General features: G+C 46.6%; 1 protein-coding gene across 1 annotated transcript in view; it reads right to left on the reverse strand.

Annotated features, from left to right (window-relative positions):
- The window catches only part of Selenoi (selenoprotein I), a 35,410-nt gene extending 22,285 nt beyond the window's left edge, over positions 1-13,125 (reverse strand). Inside the window, exon 1 of the mRNA XM_036170694.1 lies at positions 12,918-13,125. Within this exon, the coding sequence (XP_036026587.1) occupies positions 12,918-12,974 (57 nt within the window). The 5' untranslated portion in view covers positions 12,975-13,125. The remainder of the gene's footprint in view (positions 1-12,917) is intronic.
- Between the last annotated feature and the right edge of the window lie 3,429 nt (positions 13,126-16,554).

Consider the following 16,554-nt stretch of genomic DNA (forward strand, 5'->3'; position numbering starts at 1 on the left):
ACCCAAAAATGGCAACAAGATGGCTCCGCAGGAAAAGGCATTTGCAGCCAAGACTGATAAGCCAAGGTCATCCAAGGGACCACACGGCGGAAGGAGGGAACCAGCTCCAGAGGTTGTCCTCCTCCTCCACACATTCCATGACAAGCACATGCACACACAGACGCACACAGTGCATCACGGTCGTCACCACATGGGAGCTCCACAGAAAGGAGGCACCCGCACTGACAGCTCTCCTGACCCTCCAGACCTGGGTACCTGGACTCCACAGCACAGATGACTCAGTGGGAGTGCCCTGGCCTCCACTTACACAGTGTGCCCAGACCATGGGATGGAGTCACGGGGCAGGAAAACTGGAAAAACACCCATTTCAAGCCCATCTGCTGCAAAGGACCAGAGCTGGAAGAAGTTCAAGTGAGGAGGAAACAGCGTAAGGCACAGTGTGAGTATCTAATGAGCACCATGTCCAAAGCTCCATTTACTCAAAGAGCCTCGTTCATCAAGTCTCCATAATTTTGAATTAAATAAAAAAGTTTTTGTTGTGTTTTGTTTGTTTGTTGTTGTTGTTATTTTGAGACAGGGTTTCACTATGTAGCCCTGGCCGTCCTGGAACTCAGTCTACAGGCCAGGCTGGCCTCAAACTCAAAGATCTGCCTGCCTCTGCCACCAGAGTGCTGGGATTAAGACATGCACCACCACTGCCATGCCAAAAGAAAATCTTTAATAGATGGCATTTCAGTGTGAAAAAAATCTTTCTTTATGTCTGACACTTTAAACCTCTACTTCAGAAGCCCAGAATAAGTTAAGAGTAATGTAAAATAAATACAAAAGGGCCATTTTACCCTCTGGGATCCTAATCCTACATTCAACAGTAGTCAGTGAGCTCAAGTACACTACAGCAAGATCAGTGCGCTTCAGCAAACGAAAGCCATAACCAACAGGGAGGCTCTCGACCTTCAGCCATGCTTTATGAGGGCCACACACCCTGTAAACCCATCTTCACCGTCCCGTGAGTCTCGAGGAGTGACAAGGACAACTTCACTATGCGGAGAAAGCCAGTCCACACGACCAAAGGTGGTAACTAAACCCGACAGAGGTGTCCGCTCACGTCTGTTAAGTACACTTGGACTTTGCACCGGGATGTTTTGGTCCGCCCCAGAGAATGTGGCCCTGGCAGCTCATCCAGGTAAGGTCTAGCACGGCTCGCTTTGGCTTCACAGTCTACGGGGCATGTCTGATCTACAACTGAGCAGTCTGAATGCCCTGGCTCCTTAAGTACTTCCGGTTACCAAGAACAAAAACCCTCGCCCTTCCCGAAAGAAGACAGTCTGAGGCTAAGCAACTTTCCCATACACTAAAAAATCCTCCACCCCAGTATTTCAACCCTGTGTTTCAATTTGCTCTGCGAAGTTGAGCAGAGGAGGGACTAACCAGCAAGCAGACCTTTCAACACCTGGCAATAAACAGCCTTCCTTATCACAGCAACTTGTCCCTACATCTGTTCCCACCCATATGGCTTTTGTGGCTCCTCAGTGGTTGACCAGGGCAAAAGGAAACTCAAGTGGTGCTGAGAAGAAGGGAACAGGACCAGAAGCCTCCGGTCCTCAACAAGGAAGGCAGGCTCCTCAGACAGTTGACGGCCAGTTGACACCACAGGCTTCAGACACCTTCAGTCACCTCGCCCCTCAGGACCATCCCACACAGGCCACTGGGCCACCCTGCTCTCTCCTGGTAAGAGGCTAGCTGTCACAGGCAAAGCATAAGACTACACTGGCCATTAGCACTTGATCTTGCTAGAGTCAACTCACTGGCTACACTTCCCAGATAGCTTTATTTTTAAAATCTAGATGAAATTGCCCTAGAAGGTTAAGGGTGCCTCCAAAACTCTCAGCATGTAATTCCAGTCATGCTAATAACACCATTATTCCACAGGTCTTATAAAAATGCCAATTGAGGTAAAATTTCTAGGCCACTTCCTCAGGATGGCTACTGCATTACATCTTATCATTTTTATTTGGATACAGAACTCTGTAATGTCATCTAAAGCAATTATGTCAGAGACTTTCATAGTCTGGGTGAAATCCACAGTTACTCTAAGCAATATCTGGCCAAATAACCTAAGCCAAAAGCCGTTTTAGTCTTTCGATTTGAGTCGGAAAACAAAACAGAATACACTCTTCCCCATCCATAGGCTACAATGTTTACAAATACCTGGGCTCTCTGATAGAGGCCATGCTACCTCACTGGCAGGAGAATGGCAAATAAACCAGTGTTTGGTGAGCTCATTGAGTCTGTAGTCTAACGTGAGCTAGGTCCTAAGGGAGAGCACAGTACACATCACAAGGCAAGATGAGACAAGCTATGAGTGACGTAAACTGTGCTGTGGGAGAGAGCAGGCAGGCAGACAGAAGGGAGGCACAATGGGGAGAAGAGCCAAGCCTGGAAAGGCTGCCACACACCAAAAATACCACGAGCCACCGGAGACTAAGGCAGAGGGATTTTCCCCTAGCATTTTTAGAGGAGAGAGTGTGGCCCTACCAGGACTTGATTTTTCTAGCCTCTAGAACTATGAGAAAATACATTTATGTTAAGGCCACCTACTGCATAACAATTCCTATGGCATCTCTGGGAAACCAAAGAAGATGTGACCTACCCCCCCATTACCTAGTCAGAGTGGACAGACCAACTGTGCCCCTGAAGGTGAGAAGGTAGTCAATGTACACAATGTATCAAGCAAAAGAAGCTAGACCTAAAAGAGTGTTTCTACAGGGTCCACAACATGTATGAGGCTCAAAAGAGAAGCCATGGGCTAGAGAGATGACTCACTGGTTAAGAGCATGTACTGCTCTTGCAGAGGACAAGAGTCTGGGTCCCAACACCCAGGTCAGGTGCTTCAGGGTGTGTGTGTGTGTGTGTGTGTGTGTGTGTGTGTGTGTGTGTGTGTGTGCGCGCACACCACATGGTGCAGGTGCTGGCAGAGGCGAATGAGGGCAAGGGACCCCCTGGAACTGGAGTTACATGTGGGTGCTGGGAACTGAACCTGGGTCCTCTGCCCTTAACCACTGAGCCATCTTTCCAGTCCCCCTCCACAGCAATGTTTTAACATCATCACGGGAGGCTGCCCTAACCGGTCTCCTGTTAATAGTACCATATTGTACCTGTCTTACGATTTGTGTTCAAAGGACAATTTTATCCGTTCCCTCACTTAATAGTATAAAGTCTATATGAGAGTATTAATTGCCATTTGACAGACACTAGAATCACCTGGGAGATAGGTCTCTCGAGCATGTGCAGGATTATGCTAACTAAGGTGGGAAAGAGCATCCCTGGCCCCCTGGGCAGGGGACCCTGGACCCCAGAACGGAGAGCAGCAGCTGAGCAGCAACAGCATCCACCCCTCTTCTCCTGGCGGTGGATCCGATGTGAGCAGCTGCTGCCAACCCCAGCTGCCTTGGCTTCCCTGACATCAGCTGTGAGGGAAAATAAATCCTTTGTCCTGTAAGTTGCTTTGGTCAAGAGTGTTTTATCCTAGCAACAGGAAAAGAGACTAAGGTAATGACTATCTGTCCCCATCGTACAGATAAAGAGGCTATAAAATCCGACTAGCACAGCTAATAAATGGGAAGGTCTAAGGTATACATCCTGAGTCCAGTAAGATGAAGTCATCTTAGAACACTCCAGTGAAACTGATTGCTTTGTTGTGAGCCAGACTATCTTGTCTTGACACAACCATAAACTCCTAAATCAGTAGTTCTCAACCTGTAGTTACAATCCCTTTGGAGCGGACAATCCTTTCACTAGGGTCGCACATCAGACATCTTGCATATCAGAGACTTACATTATAATTCATAACAGTAGAAAAATCACCGTTATGAAGTGGTAATTTTATGGTTGGGGGTCACCACATGAGGAACTGTATTAAAAGGTCACAGCATTAGGGAGGTTGAGAACCACTGTCCTAGATTCACTACACTATAATTACAAGCTCTCCCAGAGATTTTTCTCTCCCAGTGTATGGTACATGCATCTCACGGTGATTCCCAGTGAGTCACACCCTTGTATCTCCTTGATGGCTCATTCTGCTTCCCTGAAGGTAGGTAGAACCTGTGGCTTGCTTCTAACCAACAGAACACAGCCAAGGATGATGGATGTCACTCTTTTCTAAGATGTACTATAAAGCAGAAATGTGAAGGCCAGAGGTCACCCTCTGGCACTCTGTCTTTGTTTTGAGAGAGAATGGTGTTCTCTTACAGGAACCTGGCTCACTGACTAGGCCAAGATGGCTAGCTAGTGAGCCCCAGGGACCCATCTATCTCTGCCTCTTCAATACTGGGTTTACAAGCATGTGCCAGCATGCCTAGCCTTCTTAGATGAGAGCTAGGACTCCGAACTCAGGTCTTCATGCATTTATCAACTATCTTCCCAGCCTGAGAACAGACATGCTGGAGCATGGCAGCACATTCTCAGTACTTGGGAAGAAAGAAGAGGAAGAAACATCTCTAGTAAACGGCCAGCCAGGACTACACAGCAAAAAAAAAAAAAAGACTTAGGGATATAGCTCAGCAGCAGAGCACTTGCCTAGTGTGGACAAATCTCTGGATTTGACCTTCAGTACCACAAAAGAAAAAGAAAAAAGAAAAACCACAGCTACTTGATGTTTGAGAGCTAATATATACATATTACAGTAAGATAACTTCTTCACATCCTTTTCTTGTGATACAATTAATATTTCTTTGATGCAGGGCAGTTCTCAAAGTGTGGGTCTCAAACTGAACACAAATTATTGGCCCTAACCAGATCCACAGCATCAAGGCCCCCAAGAGTGGGGCCATGCAATCTGCCCTTTTTATTTAGTTGTTTGTTTGTCTGTTTACTTGTTTTTGAAGAAAGGATTCCTCTGTGTATCCATGGCTGTCTGGAACTCTGTAGACCAGGCTGGCCTTGAACTCAAGAGATCGGCCTGCCTTTGCCCCTGGAGTATGTGGGGAGGGGGGGGGGGGGTGGGGGCTGGGCTAAAGGTGTGCACTAGAATCTGCCTTTTTAACAAACCTTTTTGAAGGGAAACTAAGCACATACTTGACTCCTCAAAGAAGGAAAAACTACTAGTAAGAGCTTAGTGGCGAACACAGACACTTCCTGGGGGTGATGCCAAACATCACATTGCAAGCAAAAGGCAAACACAGTTTTAATAAACATCAAATATCCATTTAAAGCCTGCTAAATGCAACAAAGCACTGTGCCACAACAAACATTCGAAAATACTAAGTCTAAACTTCAAATGCATTTGAGGGGAAGGGTATGAACCCTGAATAGAAACCAAGTTTCTTACAGTGTCTTCATGACTATGAGGCTCTGAGAAGGACACCCACAGACAACATGACTCCAAGAGTATTGAGATCTCATTTCAATGAGCACTGCCATTTATATCTGCTAACAAGTCAGAGCAGACTGGAGAATTACAGCCAGGAGAGTGATGGACAAGCCATGATGACAAGCAGGTCCATCTCAGTAAGGGAACGGAAATAATTGTTGAGAATCTGGACATCAGGCATATGATAGATGCATACGGTCCCTGCAGATTCTTACATAGGAGAGTTGTATTTGAGGAAAAATACTTATTCTGCCTGTTGTGTTATGTATAGAAAAACAGGAAGAAATGTGAGAAAGACTACCCAACCAGAGGATGCTTTGACACATGCCTATAATTCTAGCACTTAGAGGAGATGGGCTGGGCCCTTGCATATCTATCATTAATCAAGAAACTGCCCCAGAGATTTTTGCCTACAGGCCAATCAGATGGCGCCATTTTCCCAACTGAGGCTCCCTCTTCATAGATGACTCTAGTTTTGGGTCAAGTTGACCCAAAAAAAAAAAAAAAAAAAAAAACCAAGGTTTGTGTGTAGCTTGGTACTTGGGACCCTGGGTTTTTGAGAAAAGGTGGCATGAACCCCAAGCTGGGCTCTTAACTGAGACCCTCATGCTTCAATATATCTGTCCTGGTGTGGGGAAGATACTTCCATTTATAAAGCACACAAGGACCTGAGTTAGATTCCCAGCACCCATATAAGAAAGCTAGGCATGGTAGTACATACATGTTACTTGGTATAACCTCAGGGTGAGATTAGTGGGATGTGTGTGTATGTTATATACTACTTAATGTTACAAGCAGGGAAACGTGAACAGCAGGTTTCAGTTCGCATACACTTCACACTAAGCACTCTATGCCAGGCACTTGGCAAATATTAACTCATTCAACTTTGAAAATGGTCCTGTGAAGTAAGAACTATCAAATTTCACAGATGACACTGTATGTCATGTGAGCACAGGAAGTGTGATCTAGAGTGAGCATTTGGACAGAGATCAAGAGAAACCATGGTAATGGAATTTTTATTAAGAGTATACTGTTACTGTTATTAACCTCTTGCTGTGCCTAAATTTGGCCATAGGTTTGCATGTCTCTGTAGCAAAATTACATGACAAAGTTCTGTGTTACCTCAGGGCTCAGGCATCCATTGAATGTCCTGGAATACAGCCTCGCAGGTAAGAGGACTACATGAGTCAACTAAATGCACACTAGCACTATAAGCCCACCTACGGCACTTTTGGTTCCACTCTACATTTTCTCATCTGCAGACCACTAGACACGTGTCCGATTATGCATTATTACTAAAGGTTAGTATTCCTACCTTATATAGCTTGTACCAACAAGGAATAGCTTACACTTCACTCCCAGCTTGAAGAGGCAGCATGAACACAAACTCTAGATCCAGCTGCCTGGCGTCAGATCTCAGTCCACTGCACTGTAAGTGGAAGGGCGGGCCTTGGGTGTTTCCTCCACAGCACCTGCAGGAGGGTGGCTTTCACCCTGTCCTATTGAACCTCTCCCTGAACCAGGCAGAACTCCCCCATCCACCTGCCTTTTGTCCTTCAGGATACAATTCTTCAGGAGATGTAGAAAGGGAAAGAAGGAAGGAGAAGCAGAGGAAGGAAGAAAAGGAAGCAGTGAATTTGAGATATGGTCTTGCTTTGTTGCCCGGGTGGCTCTGAATTCCAGCCTCAGGCTCCCCAGTGTTGGAATTACATGTATGCACCGTCACACCTGGCAACTGTCTACCTTTACCTAAAATCCCTAGAGTATTTCCAAGGCTTATTAATGTACGTGCTAGGAATAATCTCATCAAGGCAACTAAGGTACCACTGATGATGGGCTGTTCTTGAGTAACAGTTGACATCTAGGCATTGCCATATTTACATGTAAGATAACACCCACAGGCAGTTTGCAGTTCGATTGAAATACAATCAAAACATCAATAATTCCTCATACTATTTCTACGAGACTTGGGAAGCATCCTCGTCTTTGAAATTACAGAAACTGTCTCTAACAGAGGACAACTCAGTCACAAACGATTGTTGGTGCTTTGTTTCCTTTTGATCTTTTGAGACAAGGTCTTGCTATGTAGCCTAGGCTGGCCTCAAATTCTTGGTATTCCACCTGTTTCAGCCTCAGAGTGCTGAGATTATAGCCATGTGCTACGATGCCCATCTTGAGAGTTCTTTAGAACAATTAGTTTTAATTCTAAACCCACAGACTATACTGTGGTGATATATTGTGCACCCCAAAGCTTACCTGGGGATCAGAGGACAGAGCCAGTCACTAAACTAGACATAGAGGTCAGGCAGTGGTGGCACATACCTTTAATCTTATCATTCAGGAGGCAGAGATCCATCTGGATCTCTGTGAGTTCAAGGCCACACTGGGCAACATGAGAGAAACAGAACCAGGCAGTGGTGGTGCATGCCTTTAAGCCCAGGAAGTAATATGGCAGGACCCAGAAAGGTATATAAGGCGTCAGGAAACAGGGACTCGCTCTCTTGAGGCTGAGGATTTCATAGAGGTAAGCTAGTGGCTGGCTGTTCTGCTTCTCTGACATCTCAGCTTTCACCCCGATATCTGGCTCTGAGTTTTCTCTTAATAAGACCATTTAGCAATTCGCGTTAAACTATACTTATTCATGTGTCCCCATCCAACAAAGTATGCCCCACCTTAAAGTTTACTATAAAGTCATAGAGCCTGTCATCACAGCACTTGGGAGGGACAGGGAGGAAGACCCGGTGTTCTGGGGCATCCACAGCTACATAAGACTTTGAAACCAGATTGGTCTACAAGAGACCCCATTACACACAAAAATAATAACAAGGGCATTTTTAAAAAGAATCTGAAAGCATTACAATACAGTGCTTCACAAAGCCCTGCCTCACATGACAGCGACCCCCCTCCACCATCCACCTACCCCCCAGATCCTGAATCATCCCCGGCTCCTCCTTACCTTTTATCTGCCCCCTCCCCTCCCCCCAAGACCACCCCCAGCTACCCGCTGGGTTACCATGTTCTGTCAGTCTTGAAGCAGGGATGGGAAGGTCAAATGAAAAGGAAGACCTACATGAGCTAGGTGGACCAGTGGGGAAACGGCAAACGGGAGAGCGCGTGCTCTATTACTCATTCATGATTTCTGGAGGGTTTTCCATTGTGTTGTTGGAAATCTGCCTCACAGTGCCCAGGATGGCCTGGAACTTGCTGTGCGTCTGAAGCTGCCCTTGATATTCTGTCAGAGATGCCAGGCTCACAGAAGCATGTACCTCCTCACCCAGTCATATTTCCCCTCCACCCCCGGTTTCGAGATAGAGTCTCACTGTGTATCCTTGGCTGGCCTCTAACTCTCCTGCCTCTGCCTCGCTGGTGCTGGGATTACAGGCGTGCGCAATCACGCCCAGCCATATACCTTTTTAAAAGAAGTTAGGCACGAGGTCTGAGCCAAAAGAGGAAGTTCAAGGGCAGTGTTGCCCAAGATTCTGATTTTTCAAGAGCATCTGGAAATCTCAACTTTTATGGGAAAGATTAATTTTTTAAAACAAAGTAAGGGCCAAATTAAATGTATCTGCTGGATAAATTCAGTATGGGCTTACCAGTTGTGAGCTCTATTTTTAGAATTTCCTTGCCCTTACTAGGTGTGGTAGCTCATGCCCGCAATCCCAGAACTAGGCAGGCTGAGGCAGGGAGATCAGCTGTTGGAGGTCAGCTGGGCTACAGATCAAGAGAACAAAAAAGGGAAGGAAGGAAGGCGGGGTTCTGCTCTCTTGGGGAACATGGTGATGCAGGCCTGTCATCTCAGCACTCTAGATACTGAGGCAAGAGATCAGGAGCTTAAGGCACACTGGGACACTGACACACACAGACAATCTCTAATCCCTCTTTTCGGTCCCCACTGCCGTAATATTCAGGCCTTCAACATTTCTTAGGTAGGGATGTATTTATTTATTGGCATCAGAGTCACCCCCACACCAAGTGATTCTGATACCAATAAATGTGGGCCACAGGCACTAACCAACAGAACAATATTACTCCCACACTGCCAGGAGCCTGCCTTCCTCTCCAGGTTCACCTGCCACGCCGCCATTAGACTCAAACACCTTATTTTGTGGTTCTCAGAAAATCTCTCAGGCCCATCTCCCATCGCCTGGCTCTCATCCGATAGGATGCCTTTTCCCTTCTGCGTTTTCTCCACCCAGTTTTCATCTTTCTAGACCGGCCTTGCCTCCACCTCCATCACCTCTGAAGTCTTCCTCAGGTCTAACATCGGCTCTCATCCCTACTGGTGTGTGGTGCCCCCTGTCCTTTTCCACCTAGAACGCACGATCCCTACTCACTGTGTATAAAGGCTTGTTTACCCATCCCTGTGCCACCCAACTGGGCTCTTTGAAGTCAGGAATTTCAACTTAGCTTAATTTTGCAACCCCAGTGCTGTGCCTGATAAGCAGATCTCCCATAAACGCTTGCCAAATAAATAAAATTACACTGTAGGGCCCACTGTAAGACCTAAGGCCAGTTTGGATTCTGGTTCTCTGGCTTTGCTATCAAGATGTAAACACCGTTTCTCTTGAGAACTTCTCAATTGTGATAGTAACAGATTCACAGCAACTACGGTCCCTGTACCAGGTAGCTGCCATCAGTCATATAAATTAACTACCCCACAGCAGAAACCAATTCCTGAAATTCTACTCTGGAAACTAAATGGTACTTAGCCCATTTCCCCTGGAAAGCAAAAGGATACAATGTGACACTAGGGGCAGCACGATCCATTAAAACTGTGCCGTCCCAGGGGTCTGACTAAGCAAACCACAGCAGTTCAACCCAGGAAAGCACAGTGTCCCTCAACAGTAAGTATCTGTGTGATAGGAACAAGAGGAAAAGGGGGAAACAGTGAGTAGAGGAAAGGAATGAAACATCTCCTGAAGGTGGACTACTTCAACACAACTGTCTGAGGTCGCTAGGAAGCAAGGGAACAGAACAGCACTTCTACGCTGGTACCCTCATATTCAAAGCGAAAATTCAAAAGAAGCCTTCCAGTACCCACATGTACATGTACCGCTCCGTTTACCATACTTAAAATACCCTCTATTCTTTCCATTTTCTTCATTCCTTCAGTATTTACTGGGCATCTCTTTGGCTCAGGATGCTGTGCAGACACCGATCGTGTTGAACCTGACAGGTACCAGCTCTGCCTACCTAGAGCTCCCGTCCTAACACAGAAGGCACACATTCAGCTAATTCTCAAACTAAGTACTGAACAGGGCTGTGTTAAACACTCCACCAGGGGACACGAGTATTAAGAGAGCATATAAAACAGAATCCAGCCCCGGCTTTCTTCTGTACTGACAACCATCCCTCTCTTACTACAGAAACCTAACTACCGTTCTCGGCGGCTATGCTGTGCACATGCCAGGTTTCCACAAGTCGCTCTCAGATGTACCTCCGGAGACAACAAAGAAATTAAACTGGTTCAAAAGTAATTTTTTCCACCAGCTGTTCTGGGAGTATCCTTTTTTTCCCTCTGTATCTTTTTGCTGTGTTATAAAAGGTCACACTGGAGAATAAAAACCTCTTTAAGTGTGTTGACTGCACATTTGGGGGTGGTGTTTCAATTCATGAAGCCATAAAGCACTCGCTCTCTGAAGACCACACAATGAGAAAGAAAAGATCTCTGTGTATAATTCACAAGCCAACAAAACTGACCACACAGATTCTTTTCCTTTGGACACCTCTTTCTTTAGATAGGAATGTGGTATAGTACTGAGCAAAGAACCTTCTTCTACTACAAGAATGTTAAGGTAATAAATTTGTATTTGATTTTGGGTGTGTTTCCCCCCACCCTAAAAAAAAAGCCTCATTGTAATTAAAATAACATAAACAAGCTATTTTAGTGAATTAACACTGGGGCACTAGCTAAACTGACCTTTGTTTTCCAGGATGATAGGAAACCTGCTGTCAGACACAGGAACTGAATCAGATAAGGGCGGAGAGAGATCACCACAGAAAACCACACTGAAATGTCTGATAAAAAGTAGGACTCTGGGTTGGGGATTTAGCTCAGTGGTAGAGCGCTTGCCTGGCAAGCACAAGGCCCTGGGTTCGATCATCAGCGCTAAAAAAAAAAAAAAAAAAAAAGTAGGACTCCTGTCTAGTGACATATAAACCTAGAGAAGGCTGTAAGGAAAACAAGGTTCACTAAATACAACTGCTCTTTTATAAAAACTTGCTCTAAATGTCAGGCTCTAGGAAAAAGAAAATATTCTAGCTGTCAATCTTTATAGAGTGCAGCATATATATGGGGGGGGGGGGGGGCTGACGACACAACAAAGGTATTAATAGCCTCCTCGAACACAAGTTATAAGGCCCTGACCCACGTTAGGCTCTGGAACTTCTTCCCAGTTACAGTGTTAAGACAAGTCACCACCTCAATTCAGAACGGTCTGGTCCAAATCTGCTTCAAAGAGGGATATCCTAAGGCCTTCTAGAGGCCCTCGGGGGGTTTTTTATATCCTAGTTAAACAAAAATAAGACACCCTCCCCTAGATATTCATTCATTGCACAAATGTTTGCTGGATGCCAACTGTGCAGTATAGCACTATGCTTCAGTCATGCCTCATTCGGACATTCTATTATATTCGACAGGCACATTAATTTCATAAAGGAACAGACTGCTCTCAGGAAAGGCTTACCAAAGATAAAACACTAAAGGCCCATTATTTCAGGCTAAGATGACTAGACGGCCAGTAGCTCCCTGGTGGGAGTACTAAATCTGGGTGAAAACCATCATTTCCTGGGGGATCGCTACGTGCCAGACTCTTCCCAACCCTTAACAACCCACTAAGCATGACAGAAACTCACACTTGAGCTAAGAACCTAATAGAGAGGCTGAGTGGGGGTTTTCAACGACTCGCCCAAAGCCAAACAGAAACTTGACTTTGGCATCGGGTTTCGATATACTCGAAAGCCCGCGCGCTCCTTGCACACTACACAGTTCCTTCTCGTGCACAATGTGTCTCAACCAGCAGCGCCAGCGCCACTGAGCCACAGGGGAAGCCTCATTCCAGAGGCAGGGTGGAGCGCATCTGCAGGAAGGCCTGGAGAAGTCACTTAGCATCCACCCCAGGACCACCCGCCCTCCCGAAGTTGTTAAGCCCTGACAGGCAGATGGGAAGTTCATTCAAACGAAGACCCATGGAAAGGACACAGAAGGGAGCGACACCGTCTCTGGAGGAGGCTGAAGCCGCACAGCAGTGACAAGTAATAGGGAAAAGGGGAGAAAGGAATCCTCTCCTTCTCTTCTTCGGGTGCTCCAAGGAAAAGGCATTCTCCCGCGGGGTGCGGAGACCCGGCGGCGGGCCTAGGATGATCCCACGCTCCCCGACCGCGAGCCCCTCTAGGATCCCCGCAACAACGCCCGCCGGGCGCGCCACGCGGCAGGCACAAGGTGACACGGACCGCGCCGGCCCCTCAGCCGCCAGGGCGCGGCCAGGGTGAGGGAGAGGGGCGGCCGCCCGCACGCCCGCCCGCCCGCACGCCGGCCCGCTCGCTCTACCTTGTACTTGTCAAAGCCGGCCAGCTGCTCCGGGCTCACGTATTCGTAGCCAGCCATGACGGCCCGAAAACCGAACGCCCACTCCGCAGCGGCAGCGACCCTCTGCGACCGGGCGATGAAATACGAGCAGCGCACGGCACTGTGCAGGGACGGGGAAAGCCTGGGCTGGTAAAGAAGGCAGAGGCGCGCTCCGCCCAGCGCGCACGCGTAGCCGGCCCAGCGCGCAAGCGCAGACCCCCGCGGCTCCCGCCCACTCGGGTAGGGACACCACCCTTCGCACGGCCCGCCCCCAGCGCCGCCGCCATCCAATCGGCACGGGCTGGCCAACGCCAAGTCCCGCCCTCCCGCTGTCTGCGTCGATTCATTTGCTAGAGTCAAACTAGGTGAACTGAAGTCAGAGGAGAGGTGAAAGGTCAACTTCCCAGCAGCCTCTGCTCCTGTCTCTGGTCTAGGACCCGCGGGGGTACGGTGTGAGGTTCCCTTATAATCTTGTGGTCCCGGTGAGTGTGTACGCGGGAGTTCGGGAGCAAGGGCGGAGCCAGGTTCCTGCCGCGGCGGGCTTCGAGTTCCTGGAGCCTCGGGAGCCTGAATTGATGACGCCGGGAAAACGGGAGACTGGGAGCGGTCCAATAAAGGGACTTGAAAAGCCATCGGAGTCCGTCCCCCTCAGATCGGTGTGGCTTACGAACCTTGGACTGCGTCGTCAGATTCCACTAGTTCAATCCGGTGCAAATTCCAATTGCTTAAATCTCCTCGATCTCCCATAAAACCATTGATCGCTCAATCTCGACGAGGCCTTAACTGTTTGCAAGGAGTGTTTTCACACAACTAGATCCCAGTGCATTGTAGAAAGGACGGGTCATCAGTGGTTACTATGTATCTAATAGTAGGGAATGTTTAATCATAATTGCTACTTTTTATTAAGTGCCTTACCTGCCGACAACGTGCATATATTATCGCCAACCCATTAACATTGAGATGAGAGGTGTTTTCCCCACTTCCCCTAGCACAAAGCCAGGAGTTGTGTATCCCCAGTACGAGCAAAAAGAAATTCAGATTACTTTACCTCTCCAGAGACACTTCTTTGGTTGGAAATGGTCAACCCAATTAGAAATATCGTCCTATTGCTGGGCGGTGGTGGCACACATCTTTTAATCCCAGCCCTTGAGAGGCAGAAGCAGGCAAATCTCTGTGAGTTGGAGGCCAGCCTGGTCTTCCAGAACAGCCATGACTGTTTCACAGAGAAACCCTGTCTTAGGGGGAAAAAAAAGAAGAAGTATAGTCCTATTAAAATCACTACCTCAGTGAGTTTGCCTGCCTCCCTAGTTCCTGGAATAAGGGCAATTAATTTGAAGTTTCCTTTTATATACCTTAGAGTCATTCACTTAACAAATACTTATTAGCACCTAAGATATGCCAAGCCCAATATTTGGTTGCATCCTCCTTTCTAAAGTCTAGGGGGGTGTGAATGGGTGGGGTTGTTGTTTTTGAGACAGCATCTCATAAAGTAGTCCCAGCTAGCTGGGAACTCACATACAGCCCAGACTAACCTCAAATATTATCAGTCTCTTAAGTGCTAGGATTGTAGGTGTGAGCCGCCACACCCAGCTCTAAAGTGTACAATTCTTAATGAGCTGATGCATATAAAGTTGTTAAGCCAAGATAAAATCTTTTCTATATATTTTTTCTAGTAAATATAAATAAGACAAAAAGAAAAGGATCTTGCCATCAAATGGTTTTTAAATATAAGCCTTGTACTATTCCACCAGAAATACAAACTTCATACTTAACATCTTTCAATTACTTGTGGAAACCATTGAAAAGTGACATGATAGGGCTGGAGAGATGGCTCGGCATTTAAAAGCATTGGCTATTCTTCCAGAGGAGCTGGTTGAATTCCCAGCACCCACATGGTGACTCCAATTCCAGAGAATCTGATGCCCTCTTCAGGCCTCCAAGAGCACTGCATGCACATGGTACACAGGCATGCATACAGGCAAACACCCACTAGTACACATAAAATAAAAATTAACTTTTTGTTGGGGATTTAGCTCAGTGGTAGAGCGCTTGCCTAGCAAGCACAAGGCCCTGGGTTCGGTCCTCAGCTCTGGGGAAAAAAAGACAAAAAAAAAGGAGGGTAAAAAATTAATTTTTAAAAAAGTAGCATGGGTGCAAGCTAATATTACTACATAAACTGCATTTGTTACTTACTTCATAAGGAAACAAATTCAATGTGGCTTGGGGGGGGGGGGTTGTTTTTGAGACAGGGTTTCTCTGTGTTGTCCTGGCTGTCCTGGATCTCGCTCTGTAGACCAGGCTGGCCTTGAACTCACAGAGCTCCACCTGCCTCTGCCTCCTGAGTGCTGGGATTAAAGTGTGCCACCATGGCCCTTATTTTCCCCCAGAGCTGAATGTGGTGATACACACATACAGTTCCAGCTTGCTGGAAAGCTGAGGCAGGAGAATCACTTTAGCCAAGGTTGACCTTAAACTCATGATCCTCCTGCCTCAAAAGCAATTTAGTAACTATGGTTTAAAGAGCAACTTTGAATTTTTTTTTTTTTTTTTTTTAGCTGAGGATTGAACCAACAACAACAGCTTGGTCTGCACTTTGACATCTTGTCGTCTGTTCCATTTTACTTGGCCCCAGTTTTCTGCTTTTTTGTCTTTTGTTTTTGTGGAGCTGAGGCTCAAACCCATGGTTTTGGTTTTTGGTTTTTGGTTTTAATAATGTTTTGTTGGGAGCAGTGGGCCTGGGGAAGTCAGAGGACAACTTTCCACAGTTGGGTTCCTCTTCCCACCATGTGAGTCCCAAGGAATCTAACTTAGGTTGGCAGCCTTGGCAGCAAGTGCCTTTCCCCTTTGAACCATCTTGCTAGACCTTCCGTTCGCCATTTATAAAAGAAGGCGTTAGACTGATGCTAAAATCCTATTCACCTCTGAAATCCAATAAACTACGTCATTTAACGTCTCCAATGAGACCAACTCATCTGGGAAAAGTCTCTCTTTGGTTATTACACCAGTCATGTGAAATGATGTGGCTTAAGGTGGTTACATTAAAACCAGGCACACGTAAGATAGGACTTCCTGAGTCCTGTGAATCATAGGGTTGGGTCAGCTTCCTACGCACATAGACAATGCCTAGAAAGAGAAAAGTGTTCAACAAAATTGCCTTTGGAAGTAGCCACTCTCCTGTCTCCTCTTTTCTGAATCTCACTCAAGGAGGCTTTTATGATCAAATCTCACTCTCCTGTCTTCTGGCCTGGCTGTTCCTCTTCCCAGGGTGCCACAGCAGTGAGTGTGGTTTATTATTGCTTCCTGTGCCTGCCACCTGGGCCATTGAACTTTACCTCTTCGACCTTCCTGCCCCTGTCTCTCTCTTCTCCCCCATCCCCCTCTACCAGGATGGAGACTGAGCCTAGAGCCTCACTCCCACCAGGCAAACATCTGCATCTCGAGCCCTCAGAATCAAACATATTACCCTCAAGAATGGTAATCTTAGAAAATATCAATTCATGCTTTAAAAAAAAATGTTATCTTTGTAATATCACCTGAAAAGAACTTAATTCTTGGAGTTTCTCTTTTATTTAGTCAGAAGGAAGAATGTGTCATTAATCAAAGTAAAAATAGTTAGGGA

Source organism: Onychomys torridus, chromosome 21 (genome assembly GCF_903995425.1).
Source record: "Onychomys torridus chromosome 21, mOncTor1.1, whole genome shotgun sequence".
NCBI classification, from domain to species: Eukaryota; Metazoa; Chordata; class Mammalia; order Rodentia; family Cricetidae; genus Onychomys; species Onychomys torridus.